This window comes from Cebus imitator, unplaced genomic scaffold, assembly GCF_001604975.1.
Source record: "Cebus imitator isolate Cc_AM_T3 unplaced genomic scaffold, Cebus_imitator-1.0 Scaffold131, whole genome shotgun sequence".
Lineage (NCBI taxonomy): Eukaryota > Metazoa > Chordata > Mammalia > Primates > Cebidae > Cebus > Cebus imitator.
Window position 1 is genome coordinate 4778369 of NW_016107446.1, and position 27083 is coordinate 4805451.

The 27083-nt window shown below is 48.8% G+C and overlaps 1 protein-coding gene across 1 annotated transcript in view; it reads left to right on the top strand.

Moving 5' to 3' along the window:
• The window catches only part of SH3RF3 (SH3 domain containing ring finger 3), a 361067-nt gene that overhangs the window by 276823 nt on the left and 57161 nt on the right, over window positions 1-27083 (top strand). Inside the window, exons 5-7 of the mRNA XM_017541145.2 lie at window positions 2191-2294; window positions 14695-14865; window positions 19090-19343. Of these exons, the coding sequence (XP_017396634.1) occupies window positions 2191-2294; window positions 14695-14865; window positions 19090-19343 (529 nt within the window). The remainder of the gene's footprint in view (window positions 1-2190; window positions 2295-14694; window positions 14866-19089; window positions 19344-27083) is intronic.

Genomic DNA, 27083 nt, shown 5'->3' on the forward strand with positions numbered 1-27083 from the left:
CCTGCACCTCTGTGGATGGTGATCCATGATCCGGGCCAGCTCTGGGGAGTTCTCTTAAAGGAAAGTGATCCTGGCATTACTGGGGACACCTCCTGGTCCCCATCTCCCTTCATGGAGAGGGCAGGTGTCCCAAGCAGACAGAAGACCCTGGAATCCATCCATGGGAAGGAATGTGTCCTTCCAGCCCTGTTCTCCTGGCGCTCATCCTTTTCTGCTTCTGCATATGCCTGAGGGACAAGATCCAAGAGGCGCTGCTCTCTGGACACCCGGCTCTCTCAGGAGCCTTTGAAAATCAAAGGTTTCTCTCACAGTGTCTGCATTGCAATGGAAGTCATTCGAGACTTGGAGTTACCCTAGAGACAAAGGAAACTGCGTCTCTCAGTTGCACCTGCTCATTCTGCCTGGCACACTGGATTTAAACAGGAGGAAGAAATGGTTTCTGACTTTGTAGATGCTGCCCATGTAGCATGGTTTCAGGCTCTGCTCATGATCACTAGTCGGGGAGGGCTGTGACCACCCAGGGAAAGGTAGGAAGGTGGCCAGCAGCATGCAGAGCTTATCAGCTAAGCAAGGCCAGACCTGGTCAGTGAGTGATGAGAAAGCTAAGAAGCTTCTTGCTCCTAAGCTAAGAAGATAGCATGAGGCCAGCCTGGGTGCAGAGCAGGCCGCCTGCCTGGGGCGCCTTCCCGGTGGCTCTCCCTCCCATCTGTGTGGTCTCTGCTTCTAGTGCCTTTTGCTCACCTGAGGATGCACACTGGGGACACAGGCACCTTCCCCAGACAGAGCCAGGCAGCCCCCACACTCCCCAAACCTGCCTTCTGCAAAGGTACCCACAGCCTGGCCCCGTCTTCTGCTCCAATTTCTGCCAGGATCCTTATCCTGCCCCTCATCAGGCCTACAAGTGATCCTCCAGGCTCCTTGACAGCCCCTCTGATGGGGTGTCCTGGGGCTGCCAGACCAGTACCACAAACTAGGTGGCTGAAAGTAACAGAAGGTTGTTCTCTCTTGCCTCTGGAGGCTGGAAGCCCCAAGTCAAGGTATGGGCAGGTTTGGTTCCTCCTGAGACTGAGGAGAGTCTGTTCTGGGACTCGCTCCTGCTTCTGGTGGCTGCCAGCATCCTTAGCACCCCTTGGCTTGTGGTCACATCATTCCTGTCTCTGCTCCCTTCTCGCATGGACTTCCTTCCCCTCCATGTCCCTGTCCTCCTTCCCTATCTCATAAGGATACTCATTGCTGGATTTGGGGCCCACTCTAATCAAGGATGATCTTTTTTCAGGATCCTTACCTCATATCTGGAAAGACCCCTATTCCAAATAAGACCACAAGCACTGGGGCCACGGCTAGGACTCAGACAGATCTTTGAGAGGGACACAGGTCACCCCTCTGCCATCAAATGCCTCTGAACAGGAAGACAGGACCCTGTGCTAGGGAAGGCCAGGGCAGGGCAAACAAGCTGGGTGGTATGGGGACCTGGGGGCAGCACTGCCCTACACAGCTTTGGGCTAAGGATTCTCCATGTAGGAATTCCCTTGGCAAGACCATGGTGCCACCAATATTCCTTGCTTGGCCCCCCAGTGTCCCCAGAGAGCACAGTGCACCCCTGATGCTAACCTTTCCTCAGGTCATCTCCTCGCTTAAGAAACCATTGAAGCTTGGAGCACTTTGGGGTCTCGTGGGCAGGGGGGCACCCTATGACTCCCGGTCCCCTTGGCCTGCTGCTCTGCCTGCTGTCGTGGGACCAATTTTCTTTAGGGATTAATCTCCAGTTCCTGGGGATGCTCTTTTTAAATAAGCTGTTTCATAGCATGAAAGGTTTCATGTTTTTTTTTTTAGCAAACACAATAATAATTAATTGAATGTCTAGGAATAAAGCCAGGTCTGGGACACGGCGTCCCACTGTGTTGACTGTAGTGTGATGCCGACCAGCCCAGATGCAGGCTGGAGGAGGCTCCCTGAGCTGCTGGGAAGGGGTTCTTGAAAACCACCTTGGGGCAGGGGTCCTGGGCCGCCAGGCTACTCCCATATTTGGAGAACCATTTTGACACCCCAGGCAGGCACTGTACTTTGGAGGCCGAACAGCCAGGCAGCTGGGGAAGCACAGGCAGGTGTGGGTGCAGCCTAACCTCGCGTTTGTTTCCCTTGGATGGAGTCTCTGTCTCCTCACCCCTGTCTCCTCTTGTCTGTTTGCAGGACGCCTCCTCCTCGGCAGGATCCACCCCCATGGCTGTTCCACGGGCTGCCTCAGTGTCTGGAGAGCAGGGCACGCCTCCCAAGGTCCAGCTGCCCCTCAACGTGTGAGCTGCCCTTTGTGTCTGTTGGGGTCCCGCACCTGCAGCCCTCCCTCCTGCGTGGGCTGGCCTGTCCACATGTGGTTTCTGCAGGGTTTTACCATGTGTTACTAGCTGGCCAGTGTTGTTATATGCATCTAGTAACACTGCTGAAAGGAGAGTGTGGGAGACAAAAGTCTAGCAGGTCCTTCTGATGTCATTGTTCCTAGGACATTTCTTCTAAGCAGGGAGGATATTCAGAATATTCATAATACAGGTCCCAGTCAACAGGAGAGAAGCCAGTCATAGAGTGGAGCTGGCCCTCCATAGCATGGAAAGCCCTGCGATGGGGGCAAGGGGGGAAGGGAGAGGTGGGAGGGAAGCAGGTGCTCAGAGCAGCGGGTGGTGTTGGGAGCTTGGGCAGCCACTAGTCACCAACTGCTTGGAAGTGGTTCAGTGTTTCAGCCACCGTCCCGGGGCCACACCAGTGCACGCCAGCTGCATCTCATCCCCAAATATAACCAGATGAATCAGTGCTAGGAAGTGAGATGCTTATCTTGTTTAGAAAATCTGCCCATTTAAATTATAGCTCTTAACAGATACGTGCAGTTTTTAAATTCCCCATTTAAATCGTGTTCTGAAGAATTAGACTCCCTTTTGCTCTTGTGTTTGGCAGAGCTCCATCACTTGAATGACTGTGTTAAGGTGAAGTTTGTGAACTTGGCAAACAATATGACAAATACAGAAAGCTCTCTTGATCCATGGTAGGTCAGAGGGACACTCAGAACCTGTGTTGTTGCAGAACAGGATGTATTTCAAGCAAAAAAGTCTTTTGAAGAGCAACTTGCCAAGCTTCAGAAGGTCTCCTAAAAGTAGTGCAGCTGCTAGCACATACTCACCCACCTCTAAGCCCAGTGGAAATGCCAGCCTTTATCCAGTGGTGAGCAGGAAAGCTGCCAACATCCTCCCACTGTAATTAACCAATTTAATGAAAGGAATTTGCAATGTACCTATTTTTTTACTTAGCTTCCTGAGCAGGCTGCTTTCCAGATGGCTTGAGACTGATGTTCAAGTTTTCACCAGCACTGGACAAAAGATACTACCTCCATCTCCTGCCATCAATTCTGGCAGCTCAGGCAAAGCTGGGGCCAAGGAGGCACATGGGAGGGGGAGGGTGACAGGTCTGCTCCTCTTGAAGAATTGGATGCAGATGCTATCTGAAGAAAGAAACCTGCACCCACAGGGGATGGCCCTGATGGAGTTTCCCAAATGAGAGGCAGGATGCAGGTCAGGTTACTGAGGCCATGAGTGCTTCAAGGGCAAAGCCCAGATGTGTTCGTTTTGGGGTCCCCATGACCAGCTGAATGCCTGTGCACAGGCTCTCAGCAGCTGCCACTTGTTCCATGAGAGCAGTGGCTCCCCTTCCCAGGTACAGAGGGCTCCCCAGCTTGCCACGAGCTCAAGGCTTAGCCACCCAAGAAGGCTGCTGTGTCTTGGAGACCCAAAAGATAACAGTTCCAGGCATGTCGCCCCTCAAGAGTTGTGTATATTCTGGAGGCCTCAACTGTGGACAAACCTCCATGTCCTGGATGGCTTCTGAATTTGGTGCAGGTGTGGAGGGACCTCTTCCCTGCCCAGCTCCCCTGCCCTGGGGGACAAGGTCGCTGTGCCTCGAGCCCTCCCCCTTCTCCCTCTGGGCTCCTCCCGCAGAGGAGGGCAGTTTCCACTCAGCTTGAGATTTGGGTACCACGGAAGGGAAACTCACATGTTGGACAATATCCTTCTAAAGATGACAAGGATTTAGGTAGGAATGTGTCTGCAGGTGACGCAGTTACCCCCCACGCAGCAGCTGGATCATGGTCAGCATGACCTGTGACTGGTGATGGTCTGTTCCATGTGCGTTCGTAGCTGTTACACTGAGTAGGTAACATTACATACATTACAGCAGCATGCATGATGCATTCTGAGAACATGACATCCTTTATTTTATCCCCAGAGAGGAAAAGATCGGACTGACCTTACCAGTTTATCCTCTTCAGCTCCAGGAAGCTAGTATTCCCACACGTACCCTATCAGTGGCAAGTACCTGTGGTGGGGATCTGATCGAATCATTCTTCCCAAAGTAGTATCTGTAAGTCACGTTCAGAAGTCTGAAGTTTAACATGAGATGAGCTGTCGTTACAAAAACAACTGCAGCAAACAGCAGTGCACTGCTGCCCATTGGGGGTCTGAGAATGATGGCTTGGGACTCCAGCTAGGGCCCAGATGGGGCTGATGTGAAGGTCAGCCACGGAATGACTTTAGGAGATGCCGTTCCTGATCTTCATGATTGCACAGCTTCGACCTCTCCAGGCCATGTCACGTGCACTGAAACATGAGCCTTTGCGATTAAGAGGCCTCATCCTGCAGGATATTGTTCTTGTCCCTTCCTCAGCATGTGAAAGGCTTCCATGACACAGATTCCCTAAGGGCTCCATTGCCCAGAAACACAAGAAGGGTCTCAGTTTGCTCACCTAGTGCATGGAGGTGACTGTGAGTCTGCAGAGACATCTCTTATTCCTGCACCTCCTTTCCACCCCTGCTGTGTTGAGAACTCTACCCTCTGGCTCTGGGGCATGTCTGCCTTCCTCTGATTTGGGGGAGCAGAGATATGAGTGTCTGCCCCTAGAAGCCATGCTCCTGGGCACAGTCAACCCACCCAGAGGGTCTCAAGACTGATGAAAATGCTGTCAGTAGGTTGCCTCTGATTCGCAAAGGTTGTTTCTCACCTCCACTTTTGCATGGGCATCTTAGAGCCACTGCCTGGTGTGAAGGACCAGAGGAGTCAGGGAGGGAGCAGAGGGCTACCCTGCAGGAGCCATCCAAGATGTCCCGTCATCACCTCCAGAGATGGAGGAGGTGGAGGAGGAGGAAGAGACAGGCATCAGACAGACACACCTGGGTCTGACTCGGTGCACGTACCTGCAAACTGAGGGCAGCGTAACACTTGGCACAGAGCGTTGCTCTGGGACTGCATGTCAGCTTGGCATCAGTGAAGGAAACTTCCACAGTCAGTGGGTGCAGTTCATCACCTGCAGGGAAAACCAGGTACCATGTGAGGTGCATGACCACCCAGGTGGCACCTGGGGAACCTGGGAGTCCTATCCAGGAGCCCAGAGAAAGGCTTGGGGAGAGGAAGGGGTTGGCCTGCAACAGGGAAAGGGAAGCCCAGGGGAATGGTGACCAGTGGTTTTCATCCTCCCCTGCCAGGGTGCAGACAGGGTTCCTGGATCTGGTGGTTGATGTTGATCATGTGGGACGTGCTCTCTGTCATGGCAGGGATGACCTCACAGGCCTTGCTGGATCAGGAGTGACCCTCCTCATGACCCCACCACCATTTGTGCTGGTGGTCAAAAGGCCACCAAAGCACCCTCAGTGGCAATAGTCCCCACATTCTAGGACATGGAGAAAAGACTAGTGACCAAACCATGCTAACACAAGACCGGGGCACCTCCCATTGCAAATTCACAAAGTATGCTGGCCTGCACTCAGTCTGCAATGGGCTGGATCGGCGTAAGTTCAGCATAGCAGGACCCAGTCAAATAAATCCCTGCCAGGCTTGGAACAAAAGACTGGAGCAGCGATGCCACCAGGTACTGCCTCCAAGAGGCATCTCAGAGGCCAGCCGTCCAGCCTCCTCTGACAGTGCACTGCCTTGTGGTCAGCTTGGCCCCATGGTCAGCACTTCCAGGCATTGCTGGTACCGTCCTCAGGGTATTACAGATGCAACCAAGAAGATGAGAGTGAGCCTGAGAAGCAGTGGAGGGATGAGTGCTCGTCATCCCCGCTCCTGCCACCTGCACCTCTAGAGAGAGGGCAGATCTCAGACCCCAAGCAGGTGGGGAAGTTGGGGGATGCAAGTGGAAAGAGCAGAGAATTTCATTGAGAGTCTGGATGACATAGAGCTTGGCGGGCAAAGGTCGGAGACGTCTGGAGCTGCTGCAGGGCCGGCTGCGGTGGCAGGAAGGAGGTGCAGGTCCCTGTGGTAGCCGTGCATCTCTGGCGGTACCAGCACTGTCTACGTTGGGTTTCCTGGAGGCAGACCCTGAGATGGGGAGGTTTGTGGGGAGTGCTCTCAGAACACACCCGTCAGGAAGCTAGACCGAGCTGTGGTTGAAGGGAATCCTCGCTGATCCTCAGGGCTCTGGAGCCGAGACAGCCCTGCGGAGTTTCCACATTGGAAGGGAGCCAGTACTGGCTTCAGGCTGCCCTTGGGAGGGGCAGTCATGGGTGATGCTGCACCCTGAGGGAGATTCCCAGCGCAGCCACCACAGTGAGCAATCAGCCACCCGTCGCCCTTCAGAGGGGACCCAGGCTGGGCATCCCTGGACCCTGTCCAGTGATTGGGCTTCAGCCTCAGAGTGCACCAAAAACAGGCAAACCTCATTTCACTGCACTTCACTTTGTTGTACCTCACAGATAATGCTTTTTTTTTTTTTCTTTTTTACAAATTGAAGCTTTGGGGCAGCCCAGCATCCACCAAGTCTAGCGGTGCCATTTTTCCAACAGCATGTGTTCACTTCAAGTGTCTGTGTCACATTTTGGAAATTCTCACAGTATTTCACACTTTTTCATTATTATTATTATATCTTCATGGTGATGTGATCAGTGATTTTTAGTGTTACTATTGGAATTGTGTTGGGTACCATGGACCATGCCACATAAGACTGAACTTAATAAGTGATGTGTGTGTTCTGACTGCTCTACGGACCCACCATTCCCCCATCTCTCTTTCTCTCCCCAGGCCTGCCTTTTCCCTGCGACACAACAATATTGAAATTAGTCCATTTAGTAACCCTAAATGACCTCTAACTACTCAAGTGAAAGCTAGAGTCAAACAGCTCTTACTTTTAAGTCAAAATTAGAAATAATTAAGCTTGGTGAGGAAGGCATGTCAAAAGCTGAATGTCAAAAGCTGAGATAGGCTGAAACTTGTGCCAAACACTTATCTAAGTTGTGAATGAAAAGGAAAAGTTATTGAAAGAAATTAAAAGGGTTACTCCAGTGAACACACCAATTATAAGAAAGTGAAACAGCCTAATTGCTAATATGAAGAAAGTTTGAGTGGTCTGGATTAAAGATCACACTAACTCTAACATTTCCTTAAGCTAAAGCCTAATCCAGAGCAAGGCCTTATCTCTGTTCAATTCCATGAAGGCTGAGAGAGGTGAAGAAACTAAAGGAGAGACGTTTGAAGCTGGCAGAGGTTGGTTCATGAGGTTAAAATAAAGAAGCCACCTCTGTAACAAGAGTGTAAGGTGAAGCAGCAAGTACTGATGAAAAAGCTGAAGCAGGTGATCCAGAAGATCTAGCTAAGATCACTGATGAAGGTGGCAACACTAAACGACAGATTTTCAGTGTAGACAGAACAGCCCTATATTGGATGATGATGCCATCTAGGGCTTTCATAGCTAGAGAGGAGACATCAAGACCTGGCTTCAAAGCTTTAAAGGAAAGGCTGACTCTTGGTAGGTGCTGATGCAGCTAGTGACTTTAAGTGAAGCCAGTGTTCATTTACCATTCTGAGAACCCTGGACTCTTAAGAATTATTCTAAACCTACTCTCCCTATGCTCTAGAAATGGAACAACCAAGCCTGGATGACAGCACATGTGTTTACAGTATGATTTCCTGAATATTTTAAGCCCACTGTCAAAACCTACTGCTTAGAAAAAAAAAAAAATTCCTTTTAAAATATTACTGCCCATTGACAGTGTACCTGGTTATCCAAGAACTCTGATGGAGATGTGCGGGAAATGAGTATTGTTTTTATACCTGCTAACACAACATCCATTCTTCAGCTCGTGGATCAAGAAATAGTTTAGACTGTCAAGTGTTCTTACTTAAGAAGTACTTTTTTTTTTTTTCCTGAGACAGAGTTTCACTCTGTATCGCCCAGGCTGGAGTGTGGTGGCATGATCTCGGCTCACTGCAACCTCTGCCTCCGGGGTTCAAGCCAGTCTCCTGCCTCAGCCTTCCAAGTTGCTGGGATTACAGGCATGTGCCACCACACCCAGCTAATTTTTGTATTTTTTTAGCAGAGATAGGTTTTCATCATGTTGGCCAGGCTGGTCTCAAATTCCTGACCTCAAGCAATCCACCTGCCTTGGCCTCCCAAAGTGCTGGGATTACAAGTGTGAGCCACCACACCCAGCCAAGAAGTACATTTCAGAGGCTCTAGCTGCCATAGGTGGTGATTCCTCTCATGGAACTGGGCAGAGCAAATTGAAAACCTTTTGGAAAGGATTCACCATTTTAGGGCTATTATGAACATTTGTGATTCATGGGAGGAGGTCAAAATACCAACCTTAACGGGAGTTTTGAAGAAGTTTCTTCCAATCCTCATGGATGACTTTGAGTGGTTGGTTCAGTACATCAGTGGAGGAAGTCACTGCAGATGTGGTAGAAACAGCTAAAGAAGTAGAATTAGAAACTGAACCTGAAGATGTGACTGAATTGCTACAATCTCATGAGAAAACTTGAACAAGTGAGCAGTTGCTCTTTCTGGATGGGCAGAAAGTAATTTCTTGAGATAGAATCTACTCCTGGTGAAGACTCTGGGAACATGATTGAAATAGCAACAAAGGGTTTAGAATAGCACATAAACAGTTGATAAAGCAGTGGCAGGATTTAAGCAGATTGACTCCAGTTTTGAAGGAAATTCTACTGTGGGTAAATGCTGTCAAACAGTATCACATGCTATAGAGAAATCTATCATGAAAGGAAGTGTCAATTTGGCAAACCTCATTGTCTTATTTTAAGAAATTGCCACAGCCACCCCAGCTCGCAGCCGCCACCACCCTGATTAGTCAGCAGCTATTCACATCAAGATAAGGCCCTCCACCAGCAAATAAATTATGACTCCCTGAAGGCTCAGATGATCATTAACATTTTGGGGGAATAAAATATTTCTTTTTTTTTTTTTTTTTTGAGGCCAGTCTCACTCTGTCGCCTAGGCTAGAGTGCCCTGGTGCTGTCTCTGCTCACTATAACCTCCACCTGCTGGGTTCAAGTGATTCTCCTGCCCCAACCTCCCTAGTAGCTGGGATTACAAGTGATTGCCAACACGCTGGGCTAATTTTTATATTTTTAGTAGAGATGGGGTTTCACCATGTTGGCCCGGCTTGTCTCAAACTCCTGACCTCAGGTGATCTGCCTGGCTCAGCCTTTCAAAGTGCTGGGATTACAGGCATGAGTCACTGTGCCTGGCCAAATAAAGTATTTCTTAATTAAGGTATTTACATTTTTTTAGACATAATGCTATTGCATACTTAATAAGCTACTATATAGTATAAACATAACTTTTACATACATTGGTAAACCAAAAATTTGGGTGACTCACTTTATTGTAATATTTGCTCTATTGGAGCAGTCTGGAACCAAACCCATAAATGTCTCACAGGTATGCCTATACCTGGAGGGCTGTCGAAACACAGATTGCTGGGCCTTACACCAGGAGCTCCAGGGTGGCCCCAGAATCTGCATCTCTAATGAGTCCCAGGTGAGGCCAGTACCACTGGCCCAGGTTCACATTTCAGGGGTCCCTGCACACTAGCCCCACACACAAGTGTCACAGGGGCTCAGTCGAAAAAGACACAGCTCTCAAGCTGGCCCCACAGTCATGCCACCCTAACTTCCTTCCATAAACTCTGTGACACTGGGTTCTACCTGGAAGAACCCCATCTCAACCCGCGCAGCTGGCTGTGGGATCCCAGGAAATCAGAAGACCCCAGCAGTTCCTGCTGACTGGGCTGAGCCAGACCATGATGTCAGCCCTCAGGGAAGGGGCGAAGGCAGCAGTGCTCAGGGGCTGGCCATCCCGAGGCCATACCTGCAGCTCCCCAGGCACTCATGCACACTGCTCTGAGCATCTGCACTCATCTTCACCCTGCCTGCAGCTCCTGGTCGCCTCTGAGCTCCTGAGCCTGTGTCAGCCCTTCCACAAGACTTACCTAGCCCTCCTCAGCCCCCTGACCTCCTGTGCAGCTCTGACAACACTCCTACTGTCAGTCTTCCTGCTGCACCTTGATGAAAGAAGTAAGGAGGGAGGACATGTCTCCCGAACTCGAGCCAGCGTGGCCCTGGGAGAAGAGCAGAAGGCGGACTTCTAGTAGAACTGGGAATCATTTACTTATTTTAGAAGAAGCATAAGCAAGCCAGCATCTAGAGGAGAAAGGGTATGAAATTAGCGAAAGCACTAAAATACTTTGGTTTACTCTGATTACAGCGGAAGAGAAATCTGCAGACAATTAGCAGCAAGTGAAGATCTTGCTATAGAAATAAGGAAGTAGTATGGGTAAGCGAAGGCTGTGCTGTTAGTTTCAACAGGCTGCACGTGAAATCAGACACACACCATGCCCAGCTGGGTCGGCCCAGCCACCAGTCTGTCCTGTCTGTGCACTGTCCCGGGTGCGGTGAGCCCCTGGCTCCGTGCCTGACTGCACACCTGCAGTGGCCACTTCTGCCTGGAGGAGGCTGTACTTGTCCTCAGCAACCTGCCCTCCAGAGGCGCTTTTTCTAATTGACATGAAAGCCCTGTATACGCTACCAGGTGGTGATGAGGAAGGCTCTCTGAGCCTAAAATCCCATGATTGCCTTAAATAAGTACTTGAAGTACCAACCTGTGAGAATCCGAAGAGGTAAGGTCTGAGCCCGCAGGGCAGCCTCAGCTGGTCTCAAGTGTTATGAAGATGGCCTGAGTGCTCCGCAGGGCCTGTGTTGATCTGCCAAGGTGTTCTGAAGCAAATGGAAGGTGGGAGTTGGGCCCAGGAGCCAGGAGGATGTGAGCCTTGCTATCTGATTCTCCCTGCCATGCCAGGCCCAGATGCATGTGTCTGTGAAGACTGGCTCGCCACTCTGAGTGTGGGAGATGCCATCCAGCTCAGCCAGGAGACTGAACTGGCAGTCCTGGCAGGATGCAACTCACGGATGTTGGTGGGAAATGAGGTAACAGTTGATACCTCTGTGGCTGTAGAGGGCAGTGGCAGAGACCCTGAGAGTGGGGGGGGTGGGGCGGCAGGTTGGAAAGGGCTGGTCTCTGGGCCAGATCTCTCTTCATCCCTCCAAGGCCTCCTCCTCTTGAGTCCCTCAGAGAGGACAACAGATGCAGGTGACCCCCACCCGGGCCACGGCCCACCCCATATGAGCCGCGTGCCGGAAAACAGACCCAGCTCATCCATCTGCTTTTGGTGTCTCCTGTAAGGTGCCCAGAGGAAGAAAATTAGGTGGAGAAGAGATTTTTCAAGGTGAAGCCAGGCTTGTTTACATTCCGGTTCCCCCAGCAACCTACACCTAGAGGCCGAACTTAAAATAGAGACCAGAGGGAAGGATTACTCATCAACAGAACAAACTTAAAATAAGACGAAGAGGCCAAGCGCACTAGTGCCCTGGTGCACGTCGGAGCAGCATCTCCTTCCGGGTGGGCCACACCAGGCCTGTGCTTGGAGTGAGAGGGCTGGCATATCCCATTCAGAACCCCAGCCTCCCCTGGGCCACACCTCAGTGCCACTGAAGCTCTCACCTTACCCAAGCCCTGTCCCAGCTGTGCCCCAGGCTGCACTGACAGCCCCAGCAGCCCAGCCTTGGCCCTACCCCTGAACATGCGTGACCATGGACAGAACTCCATTTCCTCGAGCCTTTGTGTCCGCAGGTTTAAAGCCTCTGCAAGAAAGCCACAGACAGCCCTGGGAGGAAGCACGTTGCACAGGGCCTCCCAAGTAGGGGTAGCCCTGCTGGGGTTTCCGTGCTCCCAAGCCACTGAGCTTCACTCTGTGCAGGGAGCCTGCAGCGGTCTGTAGGAAAAAGTGGCTTAGCCCCAGTCAGGGGGTACAGCCCCAGCCAATCTACAGAACAAAGCCTCCATGGAGCACAGCCCACCCCGCACAGGACACTGCGCCCGCAGCTCTGCACCTTGCCCACCAGCCCAGCCCAGGAGCAGGATGGAGAGGAGTCCTTGAACCGTGGTCAGCAGCCTGGGCATGTTCTGTGCCTGCTCTGGCAACTGACAAGCCTCCCACTCCAGAGCAAAGGTGGCCCCGGCCCCCGGGACCAACTGAAAGCAGCTGTTGGTTCGGCCTGAGTCGCACACCACCCACCCCCGGCCAGGAGCCAACTCGGCTGCGCATTCTACATGTGGCCATTGGAACAGACTGTTCTGACACCATAAAGCGACAGATGACACTAACTTAAGCAGGATTTACGCTCAATTAATGTTTCTTTGAGAGCAGGCATATCACTTTGTGCATCACTGTTATTGATTCACAAGCCTTCTGCGGATCCAAGCCGTCTCTGCAGTCTTCCTCTCCTCTTCTGCCTTCCTTTGCCTCAGCCCAGACTGTAGAAGCCACCCTTCTCTCCCCTCTCCTCCCCTCCCCTCCACCTTCTCTTTCCTCCTCCATTCCCTCCCCCTCCTCTCCCATCCCTTCCTCCCTCCCCCTCTCTCCCTCTTTCTTAACCCCTCTCCTTCTCCACTCCTCCCCATTTTCCTCTCCTCCCCTCCAGCTTTCCTGCACAGGCACATGTTGGCTGCAGTTGTATGTCATTTTCACTGGACTTTTCTCTTAGTATTTCCTCTATGGTGGTCAGAACAGAATCACACCCTGGGTTCTCTTTGTTTGTCACCTGGACACAGCATTGAAACTGTGAACACAGGGAGGAGGGAGGGCCTCTCCTGATGGCTTCATGTATCCTTCTGAAGCCCAGAATTGGTCCCAACTTCATTGTCAGTGTTCAAACAGGGAACGAAAGACGCCAGCCACATTTGGAGCTCACAGGATGTCCCAGGGGAAAGGCATGTGGGACACCTGTAAGCAAAGGAAATAGCCAAGGTCACTGAATGAGGGCAGAGGCCCTTGTTATGTAGGATTAGGATGTTGGAAAAGGGTGGCAGATTTCACGTTAAGGCCAAGAAACTTAATCTCTACAAGATTCTCATACTGTTCCACAATATTCCACACTGGGCCTCTTTTATTCCTGCTTGAACCCTCGTGAGCTGCATTCTGTTTCTGCTTTCACTTAGAAGTTTCCTCCAGCATCAGGAGGGTGCCGTGGGGGGTCTGTGATCTTCCTTCACATCCCTGGAGATGCAATGTGTGCATGCGCCCCTGGACAGGGCCAACATGGCCACCTAGCACCTGCACTGGTGTGAAATCCACCAGATCACACTTCATTAACTTTAGCCTTGGGTCTCTTACTGGATTGAGGCCCCCACCAACTTCCCTGGCTGAAATCTTGTGAGCAAATAAAATAATCTGATAGGTTCTCTCCATCAGTTCAAAACCAACCTTCCCCAAATCCCAAAAATAGCAGAGCAGTTTTCTAAGTATTATCCAGTCCTTACAAGGAAAAGATATGGGTATCATTAAGTACTTTATGAGAGTAGCTTTCCCCATGGGCTGAGTTAGAGGCACAGCATCTAAACCCTAGAAGAGGATTTGCACCACTAAATTTGATATTTTCTTATTTGCAAATAAGACTTAAAAGTAAGGCCAGGGTAATCCCAGCAATTTGGGAGGCTGAAATGGGAGGATTGCTTGAAACTAGGAGTTCAAGACCAGTCTGGGCAACATAGGCGGACCCCATCTTTACAAAAAAATTAAGAAATTAGCCAGCATGATGGTACACAGCTGTAGTCCCAGCTACTTGGGAGGCTGAGGTGGGAGGATCACTTGAGCCCAGAAGGTTGAGGCTGCAGTGAGCTCTGCACCATTGCACTCCAACCTGGGTGACAGGCTGAAATGTTGTCTCAAAAAAAAAAGTCAAATAATTAATCATGGATCATTACTGCAAGGAAGTGTGCAACCAATAATTTTCTAACTTAACTGCCTTTCCCCTGAAAAGCGCCTCTGAGATCTCTTCCAGCTCTAGTTAATCGGATAAGTCAGGCAGGAAAACCAGGCCTGGATAGATTAAGTGAGGAAAATCCAGCCCAAGTCTAGCTTAGCTCACCCTGAGTTTTCCCTAAGGTTTTCCTTGCTGAGAGCATCAGACTTTAGACAGTCGGAAGAAGAGGAAAAAACTGGAAGTCCAAAGACCTGACCCTGGGATGAAGTTCAGAGGGTCCTCAAGGGCCTTGGGGTCACTGTGCCTTACTGAGCTGCCTTCTGTGTCACATGGGCAGGTGGAATCCTCCCAAGGCTGTGGGTGACAGGCCACTCCTTCCTTGCAGGCAGCTCCCTGCAGGCCTCCACCCTTCCCTGCCTATTGGGTTTGTTGTGAGAAGTGAGTCAGGGAGGGTGTGTGGGCCCTCTGTAAACTGCAGAGCGCCCACAAACACTAGTGGCTCTTTTTAGGTTGGGTTCCTTCAAAGACAACTTCCCCCCAGAAACACCAGCCGGTTCTCTGCTCCCCGGGAGGGCTCCCACTGATGCTGGCCCCATGCTCTGCCCGCAGGTACCTGGCGCTCTATGCCTACAAGCCCCAGAAGAGTGACGAGCTGGAGCTGCACAAGGGCGAGATGTACCGGGTCCTCGAGAAGTGTCAGGACGGCTGGTTCAAGGGGGCGTCCCTGAGGACCGGGGTCTCTGGGGTGTTCCCCGGAAACTACGTGACACCTGTTTCCAGGTGAGGGCATGGTGGTAGCAGCCTGGGCAAGGAGAGGGCAAGGGCCTGCATGCCCTACCGCCATTGTTACTGCTGGAGGCCATGCTGTGGGTCGAGCCCAGAAGGCAGCAAGGCCCAGGTGCCTAGGATTCAGCCCTGGCGTCCCCAGGTCTGCATTTTACCTTCTGAGCTGGGTTTGCACTTAACTGCTTTGCTGTCCTCAACAGACACTGGCCACCAAGGGGAGAACAGGAACAGGAGGGGCAGGGACAGGAAAGTCACCAGAGTGAGGTGTCAAGTGTGAGTGTGTGTTTGTGTGAGGACAGTGTGTGCACATGTAAACTGTGTTCAGTGTGTATGCGTGTGTACAGTGTGTGCACGCTTCTGGGTGCTTGTGTGTATCTGTGCATGCATGCAGTGTATGTGCGATGTGTGTGCATGTGCATATGCATACTGTAAGCACAAGGCGTGTGCACATATGCAGTGTGTCTTTATAGTGGTGCATGTATGTGTGTGCAAAATGTGGGTACAGCGTGTATGTGTGCAGTATGTATGCACGTGTGTGCAGTATGTGTCATCACATATAGGTGTGTGATATGTAAAACACTATATACATATATGCAAAGGAAAAATGATATATTCCCAAAAGTTAACAATTGTTGTATAGTCGCATTGTGGTCATAGATTTTTTTTTCCTTATATTGTTAGTGCTTAGTAAGTTCTCTGTTCTATTACTTTTATAAAACAGCGTATGTAATTTTAGAGTCACTGAAGGGATAAGGGGGTTGTCTGGGAACTTTTCACTGAGATGAGGGTCCACAGCTTGGTGATGTCAGTCAGCCTCACTCACAGAAGCCCCTTGTGGGCACGCCATGTGGTGACACTGCAGGACACACACAGAAGCGAAAGACGTGGCCTTGGGTTTCTCCTGTCTTTGCAACAAGGCTACAGTGGAAACACTTAAATAACGCGTAGACCCTGCTCTGATTGCCGGGCTGATTCCTACTTGTGGTGTGGTCTCGGGACACACGGTGTGTTGATTTGAGCGGCTCTAGTTCCCAAGGTGATCTTCAGCCAGGGCCTCTCTCAAGGTGCCCAGGGCGCCCGGGGGATGATGGAGTCGCCCAAGGCCTGGAAGGTCTGCAGGCACAAGGCTGAAGGGGCAGTTAGAGATCCTTCGCTTAGGTGATGCTCAGCAGAGAAAAGCTTGAAAAGCAAACTGCAGAGGGGCTTCAGGAAATGCTCCCCATGAAACCCAGCCACCTGGTCAGAGGGGTGGCTGCTTAGGGGGTCAGCTGCCCATGGCCTCCTGGGGCATCTTCAGCGGTGTAGGGTGACTTGCCCAGTGTGCGCAGGCCGGAGGAAGGTGGTCTGGATATCCCATGCCAGTAGGTATGGGTTGGCTCTCTCAGTCTGCAACCAGCCTGTGCTTGAAGCCCCTGGCTGGAGTTGGGCTCACCTGTCATATTATCAGATGGCCCTTCCCGGAAAGGACAGGTTACCCCTCTAGGTTAGGGGACACCCTGCCCAGCTGGCGCCCCCCAGGAAGGTGAAGCCTTAGATGGTGGGTGTCCACACTTCCAGGCTCACCCCGCTGGGGGACATCACCCTGTCACACGCCCCACTCCCATGTGAGGAGGCAGGTTCTTCCTCTGTGCAGCAGACTAGAGCAGCAGCTTCTGAGGGAGGCCAGAGGCTTCCCAGTTTCTCTGCTCTGATTCTTTTACCCTTATCTGAGAACTTCCACAGACCTTCAGAAATGTAAAGACTTCGGTTTAAATCCAGCTTCGTTGTGTGGTACTGGGGCCCTGTACCACCTGGCCGGGCAACTCCTGATGAGCACCAGTCAGCATCACCGCAGGGAGCTCTTTTAGGTGGCCCTACCCTCACAATACTGGAATGCCTTCCACCTTCTTCCTGTTTCTGAATTAAACCCCTGAATATCCGTCACGAGCTGGGTCCTAAGTCCGCTTGCTATACGAAGCCTTGCCTGGAGACCGCGATCCTTGCCTGCGCCATAGTTGGGATAGATGGCTCTGCCCACCATGTCATCACAAGCAGCCCACTGGCAAATTCTGCCTGTTAAGGACACCTACAGGCATGCAGGGTCCCCTCACAGGCCAGCCCCTGGGCCATAGTAGCCATCTCCAGCTTTGTGTCCCTGGCTCCTTGCTTACCATGTGCATATACGAGGTGCTCAATAAATGCAGGTGGAATCAATAAGTGAAATCTAATTGTTCTGATCAAAATGTCTCCTTAAGAACTGTCTTCTCCTGCTGCCAGGGAGTTTGTTATGAGAAGATTCTCCAGCTTCTGACACTAGAACTCCGTGGGTGGCCCGGGACCTTCCCTCCACCTCGTGGTTGCCCACACCCCTCAAGCCCTCTTGGTCTGTGTTTTGTAAAGAATGGCAGAGCCAGGAAGAACCATTAAGCAAAAGCCACTCCAAGTCTTGCCTTGGTAACTGCAGTGTTGGGAGGCCACTAAGTGTCCTCCCTGGTTCCTCAGAGAAGGAAATGTCAGCTGCTCTCCCCCGTCAGTATGTTGGAGGCCATGGCTCCCTCAGTCCTATCCATAGCTCAGCACAAAACAGGAAATCTGGTCTTGGTCTTTATCCTCAGAAGTAGAAGACAGCTCTCCCCCTCCAAGGCTGTGCCCCCAGGACTTATACTTTGTTGATCCCTGCTGGGTTCAGAACAATTGCCAAAGCTACCCAGCAGAAGGCAGTGCCTTTACTGGCAGTGGTTGGAGGGTGGGCGAAGGCCTGCCCTTCATGCACAGACCTGGATCCATCAGCTGTGTTTGCCCCCATCGTGCTGGAAGGCTCTGGAGTGCTGTCTGCTCTTGGGGCTGGGAGTGTAGTGCTCAGAGCTGAACATTCCGAGTTCATTTAAAAGCTAGGTGCGGGAGCAGGTGTGTGGCTCTTCCTGTGAGGGCGGGCACTAAGGAAGCAGGACTAGCAGAGGGTATCTCTACATTCCTGCCATGAGGGCAGAGGGAGAGGGTTGTCTACTGTCATGAGAGGCAAATGTGTGTCTGCATCTGTTGCGTTCAGACTTGTCAGTATCACCTTGCAAATTAGTGACTCATCATTTGTTGAGCCCACTTCATTTAATTTTAAAAATGATTTCCTCGGGGAAAAGTGAGCTCCATGGATAACAAATGGGATTTTTAAATTCATGGTTTTGGCTGACCTGGTAACAAGCTTGATTGCTGGGATGAAGTTCAGCACAGCTCTGAGGGCTGGGGAAGGAGGATACCACCCTGGGTCCCTTAGCTTGTGAGTCCTTTTCCAAGAGGCCCCTCTCCCTGCAGCTGCTGTGCAGAAGCCCTCACTCTGTTTTGCCAGGAGCTTCCCTGCTAGAGGCCAGGCCCAGCGGTACCAGCCACAGGGAGAAGGCTGGACCAGGCCCAGGAGGCATGGGGCAGGCAGCCTGTTCTCCCACCTGTGGCTTCTGGTGTGTCTTGAAATAAGATCCTGAAGGGATAGAAACGGGAATTTACCCAGCTCTTGGACAAGTGGAAGACATTTAATTCCCCTGAAACTGAATCCACAGAGGCTCATAAGCCCCTAACTCAGCCATATTTCACACTGCTGCCTCCAGGGCCTGGATTAAGTGCAAATACACAGAGGGACAGCATGGGAAGACCCATTTCCAGAGTGGCTTTGTTCCTCTTGTGAGAGCTGGTTTCATCTGGAAACTTCGGAGTGAAAGTGCATCTACTTCTGGTATGGAACTGCAAGCTTCTGGACATTCTCAGAAGGATGTCGTGCTGGTGTGCCTTTTCCCAGCAGCCAGCAGGTGCGAGGTGGCAGCCGTGCCCAGAGGCGGCCAGCGTCCTTGCCATCCTTTCCTGCACGTGCTGGATGCGTCAAGGCCTCAAGGGACGTGACTGAGTCATCTGTTCTTTCTGGATGTATCTGGAGACACAGCTGTTTGTAGGAACAAATTAAGGCAGTAGATCTGGTATAAAAGATTTGATTCGGCTAATTCCTCTGTTTCTCAGGGTGGCTTTGCTATCTCTTAAATATTTCACACTTGAGAATTCACCTCCCCACCCATGAAGGTTTTCTAAAGGGAGCCCTTCTGCTGAGTGGCAAGCATTGTTTTAGGGCTTTGTCTCCAGATTAGTTGGCCTTCATCTCTCAGAGTCAGCAGGTCAGAGTGAGGCTCTGCCAGAGGCCCAGGTGGTGCTATCACCTTTGAGCCTCTCATCAGAATTCCTTCTGCTTTCTCTCCACAGGGTGCCTGCAGGAGGGGCGGGGCCTTCTCGGAATAATGTGGTCGGAGGGTCTCCACTGGCCAAAGGCATAACCACAACCATGCACCCAGGCAGTGGGAGTCTGAGCAGCCTGGCCACTGCCACCAGGCCCGCCCTGCCCATCACCACTCCCCAGGCCCACGCCCAGCACCCCACAGCCTCGCCCCCAACAGGCAGCTGTCTCCGGCACTCAGCCCAGCCAGTGGCCAGCCAAGCCCGGAGCACCATTTCAACAGGTACATCCCCAGACTCACAGGGGTCTCACCCTGCAGGGCACCAACAAGGGAGCTTCCTGGGACCTGCTCGTGAGACACATCTTGGCCCAGGGCTCCAGCAGTGCACGTGCTACCGGTTGTATGTGCTTGCCATGCTCATGAATGTCTGATCTCCAGGAAATTCACTTCCTTATCATGTGACCCTTCCTGGCAGCTGAAGTTAATTTACAAATATTTACACATTTCATCATGGCAAGAGGGCCGCATGAACTAATAAGATTAACACCGGCACTTCCAGATGCCTCCCCTGTGAATGACTGTGGGCTGGCCATGTGGGTCTTGCATCTGCCGGGCCCTGCAGGGCTTCCCAGATAGGCGGCATCTCACAGGACAGGGCTGGGTTGAGACTCAGGCCCAGACTCTTCCCTTTCTGAAGTGCTCTGAGGTGGGAGGAATGACAGCTGTTGATCCTTCGCCTTCATGGCAGCTGGAGAAACTTAAGGAAAACCAGTTTGCTCCTGGGATATGAGATGAAAAGAATGTATGGGGTGGACCTTAAGGGCATACAGAAGGTAAGCACATCTTGGCTGGTGGCTTAGTGTTGACCTAATAAGAACTGCTGATGCTGGATTCGCAGGGTGATCTGGCAGCCCATGCCACAGCACCCACCACCACAGTGGAGCCAGTGACGCTGGCACGGTGCCAGTACCCCAGGACAGGAGGGTGTAACACGGACTGTCTCTTCCCACCCAACCCTGTCCTCTCAGAAATCATCTCTCTTTCTCAAAGCGAGGCTTAAAGGGCAAAAAGAATGTAAATTCACAGAAACAATAAAATGCACTATTTTTTAGACTAGCCGACACAATGACCCATTAGAAGTGTCCGGAAAGCAGCTTCTCGCGTGGAAAGAGAAGGCAACACTTAGCTCAGCAGAAGCCGTATTTCCTCCCATGTCTCAGCTGATGGGACAAGGGGTGGGGGGTAAATGTCTGTCATCCACTTGCCCACCCAAGTGGGTGCAGGGTGGACTTCAGGTACCCAATGTCCAGCATCATCAGTGGGTACAGGTGGACTTTGGGTGCCTGGTGTCTGGCATTATCAGTGGGTGCAAGTGAACTTTGGGTGCCTGGTATCCAGAATCATCAGTGGGTACAGGGTGGACTTCAAGTGCCCAGTGTACAGCACCATCAGTGGGTACAGGGCAGACTTTGGGTGCCCCATGTCTAGAATCATCAGTGGGTACAGGTGGACTTCAGGTGCCCAGTATCCAGCACCATCAGTGGATACAGGGTGGACTTTGGGTACTCCATGTCCAGAATCACCAGTGGGTGCAGGTGGACTTCAGGTGCCTTATGTCCGGCCTTGTGCTGGTGGTGTACCTGTCAAGCAGTGGGTAATTTAGCACTAGGAAAGCTTCATGGGTGGTCTCAGCACTACCCTGGTGTCAGAGCCTCCAAGACCTACTCTGCCATCTCAGAGGTTCTATAAGTCCCTACTGATATCTTTTTTACTTAAATTAGCCAAGAATGATTTTTGTTTTCACAACCCTGGCTCCTGGGCCCTGGGAAAGAATCTGCAGCAATATTACCTGGTGCCTAAGCCCACCCCCCAATGATGACCTTCTGATCCACCATCTTTCAGCATGGTTTATGTGGATCTGTGTTTTCTGGTAGCCTCTAGCTGGGGATACAGTTGTTGCAGTTGGCAAGTGATCTGGTGATCTGAAGCCGTGCTCCCTGACTGGTCAGAGGTAGCCAATATACTGATCTGCTTGACCCCTGGAGCACCCAGGCAGGATCAGGGGAGCAAGAGTCTCAGGCCAGGTCCCTTCTGGTTGTAAACACCTCATCCAGTCAGCTCGGCGTGCCGTACAGATGTTTCCACATGCACCAGCACTAGAAAGGGTGAGTGGCCCTGCTCCTCATGGTGAGCCAGCATCCCAGCGCAGTGGCCCTGGACTGTCTGCCAGTATAATGGTCTTTCCACGCCAAGCCTCGCTAGAAATGTTCCCAGTTCAAAGAAGAAATGGAGCCCTGCCAGTCACTTCTCCCTCTGTGGAATAACAAGCAGTATCAAAAGAAATTGGCAAGGCTGTGGGGCAGTGTAACATTGTGTCTCAGTCTTGATCACCATAGTAACCATGAGGGTGCCACAAGCATTCTCTTCCATCAGTTTAATGTTACACACGGGAGAGTGAGGCACAGGATGGTTAAACGGCTCCCCCATGCATCCCAGCCCACCTCTTGTCCCCACGCTATTGCTGTCACAGCCAGGTTAAAGAATGGCTCCTACCGAGCCATATCAGTAAATTAAATGCCACTGAGTTCCCGCGGCATTTTCCACTTCATTCTGCATTTAGAGAGAGAAAAAACACTGTTGACAGTCCAAGTAATGGATTGTTCCCTGCAGTAATTGCCCATTTCAGCAGACCCCAACCCCGGCGGGTGGGAGGCATTTCATCAATGTTCTCATCTCGAGCCAAAGTCAGGCAGTTTGACAAAGGCTTAATTGCATTGGCCATAGCATCCAATATGATTTGTTCTACTTGATTAATGTAACTCCTCTCCGAAGGGCAGAGCACCCCCTGTAAAGTGCCAGTGTTCCTTGCACACTCCTGTCTGTGCTTAGCAGGGGCAGGAGCCCAGTGTATCCATGAATTCATCAGTAAAATAGCACCGAGAAGGAGCTAGATATAGGCAAGGCACTCTGCAGGGGTCTGGAAACAGAGGAGAACCAGACAAGTCCCATTTCCACCCCAGTTAGAGAGAATGACCAGAAAACAAAGTCCTGCAGTGGGGTTGGTAAGACACTGCAAAGGAGGCCTGGTTAGGTATTAAGAGAGTGTAGGGGACAGAGTTCATTCCAACGGGGGAGGAAAAGAGGAGAGGGAATGGGAGTAAGATGTATGGAAAGTTTTCAAGAGGAGGTGATAATGCCTTGAATCTTAAAGGACAAATAGGAATTGTCTGAGCAGATAAAGCAGAAAGGAGGTCCAAAGCAGAAAGGAGGTTCCGAGCAGAGCAACGAGCATGGGCCAAGGCCTGGCAACAAGCAAGAGCGTAACTCTTGTTTTGGGGAACTTTGTTTAGTTGTGACATGACATATGGAAGAAGTCCAGTGTGTAAATGACGGTTCCCTGCAGAGGCACGTTGTCCTTTAAATCTGAAAGGTGGATAGGGCTCAGCAGATAGCAGTGGGAGAGTGAGGGAAGCACTCAGGAAGGGGAAGCATGGGGTGCTCTTGGCCTGCAGAGGCCAGGTGCCCCTGGACACTGGAATATGGTCAGGGTGCAGGAGCAAAGAAAGACTCGCAGTGAGGCTGAAAAGCTAAGCAGGGTGGACCATGGAGGTTTTTCTAGACCATGTAAGGAATTTAGGTGTTTATCCTAAGGGCAGTGGGGCACATTAAAGGGTAGTGAATAATGGGAAGAGTCCTATTTTTAGATTTAAAAGATTGAGTTAGACTTCTGTTTATGGCCAATCTGAAGCGATGAGGACAGGAATTCTGCTCACACAGGAAACCAATTTAAAAAGCCAAGTCTATAAAGCAACTGTTTTCAAGACTCCAGACAACGAAGGACTGATTCACAAGAGAAGTTGCAGGCAGTGGCAACAGGAGGCAGGTAGCCAGGTGGAACCCCACAGGCTCTCTGCAATGAGGACGTGGAGATGAGAGTCTGTGCGACAGAGAGGGCTGGAGTTTCCAGGGCAGTGACCAGAGAGGAGAGAGCAGCACAGAGAGGCTGCAGAGCAAGCCCTCAGATCTTCAGTGGACAACTAACCTACATATGCACATGAAAAACGTACCCAAAGCCAGGAAAAGAATGAAAGAAAGAAAAGATTAGTCCTAACAGTGCCCAGAATACACACCAGCTGGAAACTGCCTGTTCCCACCAGTCAGACTGGAAAAATAGCAGAAATCACTAGGCATTGAGTAATCAACATAGGACCTTGCCTCTGTAGTGGGGAATGTTGTGTCCAGAGTGAACTCTGTTCCAGTTTCACCCAACAGAGCTCAAAAGCAGGACTTAATATATTAGATGGAATTAGATTAAATACTGCTGAAGAAAAAATATTAGTGAACTTGAAGATATGGCAATAGAAGCCATGGAAAGTGAAACACAAGAGATAAAAGGCAATTTTGAAAAATGAATGAAATTAGTGAGCAATGGGACAACTTTAAGTGTCCTAATATATGCGTAATTGGAGTCTCCAGTGTAGAGGAGAAGGGTGGGACAGAAAAATGATTTGAAGAAATAATGATCAAAATTCTTCCAAATTTAATGAAAACTGCAAACACAGTTCAAAGACAGATGGTGAACACCAAGCACAAGAAACATGAAGAAAACTATAACAAGGAAAATCATAATCAAATTGTTCAAAATCTGTGATAAAGAAAATCCTGAAAACAGCCAGAGGAAAATAGATACATTACCTGAAATAGAAAAAAGATAAGGATAAGGATGATGTCAAGAACAGTTCAAGTGAGACGACAGTAGAATAACCAAAAAAAGTACTGAAGAAATAATGTATCTGTCAATCAAGGATTCTAGTCCCAGCAAAATAATTATTTATTTCAAAAAAGCAAAATAAATAATTATTCAGACATAGTAAAACTAAAAGATTTTGTCCTTAATAAATCCACACTATTAGAAATGTAAAACAAAATTATTTAGAAAGAAGGCAAATAATACCAGATGAAAATGTAAATCTATACAAAGGAATGAAAAGCACTAGAAATGGCAAGTACATAGATAAATATATAAGATCTTTTCTTTTTATTTAAATATCTTTAAAATATAATTGACTAAACAAAAGTCAAAACATCCAGTTTTGGATTTAAAACTCAATTAAAAGTAAAATATACAGTAAACAAAAGCACAAAGTTTGGGGAAGGAGAAGTGGAAGTTGGGTATACTACTGTATACTATGAATCTTTATGTCATGTAAATGACTATAATAAATTGAACATGTAAGTAGTCACTAAATATGAAAACAAAGAGCTACAGCAAATAAGCTAAAAGGGAATAAAAAGGAATAATAAAAACATCCTATTAATCCAAAAGAAAGCATTAACAGGAGGGAAAGGAAACAATGAATACATGGCTCAAAGAGAAAACATATAGTAGGATGGTAAGTTTAAACCTAATAATATAAGTAACCTCATTAAATGTAAATGGTCTAAATAACCCTAAATATAATGCAGAGATTGTCAGATAGTACTAAAAACAAACAAAAAACCAGTGATATGCTGTGAATAAGAAACATACTTTAATATTTCAAGTCTAAAGACACAAATAGGCTAAAAGTAAAGGGATGGAACAAGTTATACACATTCTTATTATTCACAGTAGTTATATTCTATAAAGTTACCATGCACACTGAATTTGTGAATACTGAACTATTAGTCCTAGGTGAAATCGTGTGTGTGCATGCATGCATGGGCATGTACACATATCTCAAATTATCATCTTGTTCTAGTCGATTCTATTTTCTTTGACAAAAGAGAAAATGAGGTTCAGAAGGATTAAATGGCTGACTGAAGCTTCCCTATTAACAGGTGCCCGAGCTGGGATTAAAATACTGTCCAACTGGCCTCAGAGCCAAAACTTTCTGGACTGTACTGTATTGCCCTCAAGTGGCTCTGTCCTCCTGTCATCTTTGTGTGAGGCTGAAACAAAAAGCCAGAATGTCACCTTGTTCAACCTCAGCTGGGAACCTGGGTGTCAGGCAACTCAAATTTTTTGCCATAAAAATAACTGAAAGCACCACAGATAATAATTTGGGGGTTACAAATAATTTTTCACTAGTAGAAGAATTTGCAAATACAGAACCTACCAATAATGAGAATAGATTATACCATGGCAGTATTAATCAAAAGAAAGCTTGAGTGGTTATCTTAATCAGATAGTGCAGAATTTATAACAATTATGTTATTAGAGATAAAAAGGCAATTTCATAACAATAAAGGGGTCAGTTTATTAAGAGGACATAACAATTTTAAATATTTACACACCAAGTAACAGAACTTCAAAATACATAGGCAATTATGGATAAAGTTGCAAGGAGAAATAAATCTATAATTATGGTCAGATATTTTCATATGTCTCTCAATAATTGATAAAACAGTTAGACATAAAATTAGTAAAAATGCAAAACAGTATAATCAACTGACTTAGTTGACGTTTGTGGAACATTCCACCCAGCAACAGCAAAATGCACCTTCTTTTTAAGTGGACACCGAACATTTACTGAGATAGATCATATACTGTGCCACAGTATTTTTAAGGTTCAGCACATTGGAAGGGATTCAAGTCATGCAAACTACATTCCCTGACCACAGTGGCATTGAATTAGAAATCAATAATACAAATAATAAAATATTTAATATCCTCAAATATTATATACTTCAAAATACCCATATATTAAAGAACAAATCAAAAGGGATATTATAAAGCATTTTGAGCTGAATGAAATGAAAAAGAACAGTGAACTTGAGAGGGCTACCATTGATTTCAAGACTTCTTATGAAACTATAATAATTAAGTCTACGTAATACTATTATAAAGATAGATTGATCAATGGACATTTTTTCTTAAAACAGAAAATTGTCCATTATATTTGGTGACATGTGGAATCATAATTGATCTTGTCTAGATAATATTTGATGCAGTGATTGAGTAGAAAGCTATATTTCAGTAGACTGAGAAGTGAATAAAGGACTCTTGGATAGTATGGAAGAGCAAGTTCATATGGAAATTCCCTGTTCTGTTCTAAACATAGTGAAGTTTGTTTTTAATATTCAAAAAGTAAACTCTGTGGGTCTAAACAACATTGAACAAACAACAGCCAAGTGCTGAAGCACTGGCTTACTGGCTCTAGGATAAAAAGCAGGCCGTGTTAGTTGACTTTCAACTCCTGCAGGAGAATATGGACAAGAAGCCCCTGTGAGAATCAGGGAACCAGAGCTAGGCGTGCCAGTTATAACAGCTCTATCCTTTTTCAGGGGATGGGCAATACTAAGCCTCCGCCTAGGATATGAGAGAGAGAAAAGAGAGCCCCAACCCTGGTCACAGTGCTGAGGATGGTTCTGGCCTGAGGACTAGGACTAGCTCAGCACCCTCCCTGCAGGACTAGGACTCCAAACAGCCCATTATACCTACTTCTGGGGGAGAGTCCCAGAGGCCAAGCAGCACTAACAACAGAACTGCCAGACCCAGAGGAGTAGACAAAGAGCCACAAGCTCAAGGTGAGCTGGCACACTAAGGTTTCAAAGCACAGGAGGGAAATTCATACATAAGTTAGCCAATAAGCCCAAGAGATGGGAGGGAAATTAGGGAGAAATCTGAAAGCATCTTTGAAATCACTGTGTTTAAGATCTAAGAGGAAAAGAAGAAATAATATACATAAAAAATAAAAACAGGAAGCTTTAAAAAATAGGTGGATGGCTATGAATCAGAAACAACTGGATATGAAAAAGAACCAATTAGAAATTTTGGAGAGGAAAAATATGTATTTAAATATAAAACCTCTGTAGGTACTATAAACTCTAGACTAGACACAGTTGAAGATGGAATCAGTGAAAATGGAAAGCCATACAAAGGAATTTATCCAGAATACAGAGCACAGATGAAAAATATGAAAGAGATCTATAAACAGGACAGATCAAGATAGATTGAGGTGCTCCAAACTACTTTTAACAGGATTTTTTTTATAACTAGAAAATAAAAGGGTGGGACAGAGAAACGATTCAAAGGAATAG